A 6,678-nucleotide genomic window follows, 5' to 3' on the forward strand; every position below is an offset into this window, starting at 1 on the left:
GTTGGATACTGATCACCGAATCTAAAATGACGAGGACCTTCGTAACGTTTCTCCTCGTCCTGGGGATCTGTCAGGCGAGTTTCATGCTCAAGAATATTGACGAGAAGGAAGTGGATTTGAAATACCGGCTGCCCTCCGACGTAGTGATACCGACCGATTACACATTGCACCTCACGCCTGATTTAAAGAATTTCACATTTGAGGGTGAAGTGAACATAATGTTAAGAGCGCTGACGACGAACAATACTTTGACATTAAACTCAAAAGAATTGACAATCCACAACGTTAAGTTCGAGGATTTGGATACAAACAAGACCTTCAAGAATGAGTACACGGAGGACAAACAGCATGAGATCCTAATCATCACAGTAGATCCCCAGTTCGAAAAGGATCATAACTACTCGCTTCAGATACAATACAGTGGAATTTTGAATAATAATTCGAGAGGATTCTATAGGAGCAGGGTCATGGATGGTGATAAAGTCACGTAAGACCGCTTTATTATTACTATCATTATTATCATTATTATAGTTATTATTACTATCTACGAGCATAAGTTCCTTAGAGTATACACAGGAAAATTTGAGAAAACGTGACAAACTTGAGATACTAACAATAGATGGCAAAAATATGAATTTAAAAATAAAGCAAATAACAATACAGATTGAAAAAGAGAAAAGAAATGATAAATAAAATACTCTATGAGGATAATAAATTAATTGATTTAACTTGAACTAAAAATATATTTAATGGTGAATTAATTAATAAACCGCCACGCCGTCGTCAAATTAAATGCTAACACTGTCCCAAGTACTTGACGTACTGGCTCACCTTGACAAAGGAATTTGCCACACGGATTCACGCTGGGAGTGGCTGAGGCCGACGGGAGAGACCATAGAAAAACATGATCTCTGTCGTAGCCTCAGCCATGCTCAAGCCCAACGCGTGGATCCGAGCGACGACAATTTCCATCGCCACTTCGGCGAGCCGAGTGGTCCTCCTGAAGTTTTTCCCCACGACGAATATGGAAATTTCATCTGCATAACAAGTGACATACACGCTGGAGGGAAGATCAACCAGAAGAACTGCATCATACGCGAGGTTCCATAGCAGGGGGCCTAGAACGGACCCCTGCGAAACCACGCAATCCACTACTCGGTGGTGTAGTTCGATGTATGGTCTTAGAAAAGTGTTCTCCTCTCGTTTGCTAAGGTATGACCCGATAACGTCCCCATATTTGCGGGACGTTATCGGGCCAATGCTATCTTGTCCTGGGAAATGGTCTACTCTGACAGAAACCTCACTCGCATGATGGTGTCAATGGTGGAACGTCTTTGACGGAAACCATACTGGCACTCTGACAGGTTTTGGCAGTCCCGCGATAGGTTCTTGACAGCAAGCACCTGCTGGAAGAGCTTAACATCTCGTCTAACAGACACATAGGCCGATATGCGGACGGAGTCCACAGACCTACCTTTCTTCAGGAGGACCATTCTCGCCTCTTTCCAGCTGATATACAGGGTATCTCACAAAAAGTGTTACAGCCGAAAGGGGGTGATTCTGGAGGTCTTTCTGAATAACAATTTCCTTTGTTAAAATGCAAACTGAGACGTGGTTTTTGAATTATTAACGAAAAACACTGACCAACAAGAGCACGTGTAGGACCTACGCTAAACCACGGCCGAGCGTCACGATCTGAGCCAACCTACCTGCGGCTGGGTGCGGGCCCTGCGCTTGCTCTTATTGGTCAGTGTTTTTCGTTAATAATTAAAAAACCATGGCTCATTTTGCATTTTATCGAAGGAAATTGTTGTTCAGAAACATCTGCAGGATCACAACTCTTCGGCTCTAATACTTTTTCTGGGATACCCCGTATGTATAGAAGGAACCTACTGTACTTATAAAATAGTAATATCAAGAATTGTCCGCCTTCTATTTATTCAGATTTCGTCAGATACTTCTTGAACCTTTTAAAATGTCAATTCAAAACATTTGTTGGATACTTAATTACTTTCCATTTTCATAGACTTAAGCGCATTAGCCTTCGACTATACAGAGTGTAACCTACTAGCGGGAAATATTTCAGCGTTGCATTATATACGTACTATGTATTATGTCTGATATTTGCTACGCTGTCCTAACATTAAAAGCCTATGCAACTGGTGGTCCACGTGAATATAGTTAAAGGCTTTATCCAATGTCACATACGGCAGATAATTAGATACACTACATAAGATTCTCATCTCTTTTTTGACAAATTACTATCTGTCTTTGTGCGAATTAAGTAAAATCCAATTTTTGTTCCACTCTAGCGGATACGCAGCAACGACTCATTTCGAGCCGACGGGCGCTCGACTAGCGTTCCCATGTTGGGACGAGCCCGCCTACAAGGCGAAATTCAACATCAGGTTGACGCACAATAAGGAATTTCAAGCGATCTCTAATATGGACGAACTAGATAAACAAGATAAACAAGATACACAAGATAAACAAGATGGCATGATAACCACTTCGTTCAAAGAAACTCCACCCATGTCTACTTATTTGGTAGCATTCGTGGTAAGCGAATATAAATTTAAGGAAGATAAAGACCACAACTTCACCTATAGGGTGTGGACGAAGGCGAACGCGATAGATCAAACTGATTACGCTTTGAAAATGGGTATGAAGATTCTAGAACAGCTGGATTTGTATACGAATATTTCATATCAGAAATACATGCCAGCAAAAATGGATCAAATCTCGCAGAAAGATTTCCCAGCCGGCGCCATGGAGAATTGGGGACTCGTGATTTATAGGTATTTAGAAGCAATGAACGTCGCGATCAAAGTGCAACGGGTTTTATCGCTCATCGATCTGATTCGAACGTTCGAAGTAGAGATTATTTTCCCGATGGGATTAACGATCAATGAGAGTTCGCGATACAGAGATAAGGAAACACAGTATCGAATTAAAAAAATACTTGCGATTCTCCGCTTCTTCTAATGAATCACTCGATCAAATTATATGGTCGAATCGCCGGATGCTAATTTATTGTCATTAATGGACTGCGGATTTTATGCATACATACAAAAATTAAATGTGCAGGAAATATAATGAATACATGCAATATGCAAAAGTCTGAAGAATGTAGTATTTTTAATACAAATCGTCATTTTCGGAGGGTGAAAGAATTCTCAATCTACATTTCATTTTTTAAATTGACAAGACAAATGTCGCATTTTATATAAAAGTTCGCAGTACTAATAATGATCAATTTTTTAATTTTCTGCTAGAACGTGTTGCACATTATCCACGTTCAAGTTTTTAAGTTATTTAGTATTTACTTGTAAGTTAACATTCCAAGTACTATGCTTACTTCAGACTAAGTCGTTAAATAGATTTCATTTCGGAGAAGCATATATATAAATATAAAAACTGTTGGTACGTTTACCTACAGTATTATAATAGGAAATATACTTTTCAAATAATAGAATGTTTAATGTAATACTGTTTTAGATAAAAAGTATATATGTTACAATGGTCACTTTTCGCTAAATTTAGTCGTTAGTAATGAGAATGGACACCTCTGAACTCGAATTTCCATTTCAGAGAAAGTTCTCTTCTTTACAATGAGAGTTCAAGCACAACCCGCACGAAAATGAGCATACTCACGGTCATCGCTCACGAGTTCGCTCATCAATGGTTCGGTGATCTCGTCAGCCCAAAATGGTGGAAATATATTTGGCTGAACGAGGGATTCGCCAATTATTTCCAGTACTTTATTAGTCACAAAGTAAATACAATACTCTAATCCTTCTTAAAACAGGCTTTCACCGCTACGTTCTTTGATATGGGATTTATAAGTGTTGGGACAATGTCATTTGTTTAATCAGCTATTGCTATCATGGTGGAAATACATAAGTCGCGTTATTACGCAACTGATTGGAATCGGCAGTCACATACTCTTGCTTATAACAGCCATATTGGAGCATTGAAAATAAAAATTAGTTTTTCATTTAAAAATTCTAAATTACATTTTATAAATTTGTTTAAAGATTTTATAACCTAAGAATTACCAACTTTTAAATTGACGTTTTCTCGGCTACAAGCATTGTACTTGACTTGATTCTTTGGAAGTCGATGATAGGAAATATTTAATTTTTCAGTATTACCATTACAGCTTTTACAACTTTTAATAGCGCAGCCTAGCATTTTTGTCGTTTTAATCAGTTTCCATCAGTATTCATTTCTCGATATGGCCGTCATATGGAATGCGTAGTAAGTGATGTATGTAGTGGTGAAAATGGCACCACCGGAAGACTATCTTACGTGTTTCTACCATGATTGCTATCACTATCAGACACTTCCGTTGAGTTGGACATCTTTAAAGGCCAATTCAGTTGATGTCATAATTTTCACACACTGACGTATCTTCTTATAATCTTACATGTCAATTTAACATAATAGAAAAACAAGTCAATGAGTAGAAATTGTGGCGTGAACAGAAATTGGGTCATTTACTGCAGTATCATTTAAAGATCGAGTTCTGAAAACCAAATATTCTACAGTCATTACTGCCTATCAAGTCTAGATATAATTTTCAATACGGTAAATAATGATGAAATTATGAAATTCAGGTAGTACCTGAATTGCGATTGGACGATATGTTCGTCGTGGAGAGCATGCAACAGACTGCGATGGTTGCTGACTGGTCGCCGAAGCAACGTCCTATGAATCAGGACGTAACTAGCCCTCAAGAAATCAGTGCGCTCTTCGACAGCATCGCCTACAGCAAGGGTAAAAAAAAAGAAATAAAAGACATCGTTTTTATCTCGATTAGATACCTGAAAAGACAAGTAAATACATAAATTTGAACGGTAAAGGCAATCGCGACGGTCTTATTTTAACGTCAGATAAACAGAAATATGGGAACAGGGAACAAACACCGATAGGTATTAAATTTGCAACGCATGTTTTTTCTCATTAGCGAGATACGTTACTTAATCTTATCGATCAGTTAAGGTGTTCCAAATACCGCCAGATTAAAGATAAGCGGGCTTGACAAGTGAAAAGATAATAGTCTGAATAAATTGATAATAATTTATCAATTATTGAACATTAAGAGTCTGTGAATTAACAATGAAGATAAATGACAGGCAGTTTTATTTTAATGACAGCGTAGTAAATGCTTGCACGAATTATTTATTCATTAATTTCTATACGGGATTGTAAGACCATTGTTAATGAATGATAACATGACGTGGAAAAAAAAATATTAAACGAAAATCAAATGTTACGCGTACCAAAGATGATTTGGATTAGAAGTTGATTTAAACACAGTCGGAGTTATTTGTAAGGAGAAAAGGGTGAAAATGTATTTGGTCTCAGGCTCAAATTGTATTTATTATTAACACTCGTAATTACATTCACTTAACTGAATTTCTTTACCTTAAAGGTCATCCGAAGGTCATGGTATTTAGGTTGTTGAATTCGTCTTGTTACAGGCTATAATATTGTTAAATCAAAAATACATAGTTCCATTTAAAAAAATGAGTGATCTTGAAAATAGTAAAAAAAAAATTGTGCTTTCCAACTTTTTTCTTGCGATGTATAGCCAACCGAAAACTGATCAACTTTTGTTGAAAATATTTTTTTGTCAGATTATCGCAAGTACTTTAAAAATCGTGAAAAGTGTTACGTGGGACACCCTGTATATGTATGGTGCCAATCCATCTGCGCGAATTGCATCGTTTCCAACAGTTCACGTATTAGGCATAGCTTTTTCTTAAACGTCTAATAGAAATGTCACGGTTCACCCAATCTTAATCGATCGAATAAAACAAACGTGTTTACGAGTTTATATTTAGATATACATTTAGATTTATGTATGTATTTACGGATGTTCTAATCCTGAAGTCTGTTCAAATCGTGTTGTATACGATTTTAATTGTAAGTAATTGAATGATACATTTTTAAATCATCTGCAATAGCGAAAATTTATTGAAATGGATGACTTCGAATTAATGTAAATATTACAAATTAGGGATCCTTCAACAATATGAGAACCTTGGGGGATCCTAGATTTAACAAACAGCTCCTGAGTAAACATTATTATATTTCATTAGTTAGTGTGTACAATTTAGAAAGCAACAAGGAGTAACTGCATCAAGAGCTTCGCGAAAATGAGTATAAATAGCATTCACTTGCACGCTCTTTATCATGAGTGCTGTTAATTCCTTACTATTTGCTTATTTAATTTGCAAGAAATACTTTCCACATTGCATTGTACTTAACTTTATAGTAAATGCAAATAATTATTTGTATGGCTTACAGCGGGTTCTGTTATTCGAATGATGTCCCACGCCATGACGGAAGAGGTTTTCCAGAAAGGCTTGCAACAGTATCTGAAGAGCAAGTACGTATAGTTTTACTCGCGTATAACACATCCTTTATTGAAATAAAATTCTTACTTGATCCCCACCTATCAAAAATCGAAACTAACGTTCCGCATTTCATAAATAATAAAGAAAACATTCATTTATTCACGGATGGACTTAAAAAGCCACTTTACTCCCTCAAAAGCGGGACTAGAATCCCTTATATATTATAAGCGATATGAAAAGTCGTTATTCTCGAAAATGCAGGACGAAATGTTTTTTATACCCACAAATGCGGGAGTAACAATTTAGTCTCGCA

General features: G+C 36.8%; 1 protein-coding gene across 1 annotated transcript in view; it reads left to right on the plus strand.

Annotated features, from left to right (window-relative positions):
* Positions 1-26: 26 nt before the first annotated feature.
* The window catches only part of LOC108630156 (aminopeptidase N-like), a 10,458-nt gene continuing 3,806 nt past the window's right edge, over positions 27-6,678 (plus strand). The window contains exons 1-5 of the mRNA XM_018033240.1: positions 27-487; positions 2,313-2,798; positions 3,592-3,775; positions 4,620-4,779; positions 6,316-6,397. Of these exons, the coding sequence (XP_017888729.1) occupies positions 27-487; positions 2,313-2,798; positions 3,592-3,775; positions 4,620-4,779; positions 6,316-6,397 (1,373 nt within the window). The remainder of the gene's footprint in view (positions 488-2,312; positions 2,799-3,591; positions 3,776-4,619; positions 4,780-6,315; positions 6,398-6,678) is intronic.

Source organism: Ceratina calcarata, unplaced genomic scaffold, assembly GCF_001652005.2.
Source record: "Ceratina calcarata isolate Rehan_Ccalc_2016 unplaced genomic scaffold, ASM165200v1 scaffold700, whole genome shotgun sequence".
NCBI lineage: Eukaryota > Metazoa > Arthropoda > Insecta > Hymenoptera > Apidae > Ceratina > Ceratina calcarata.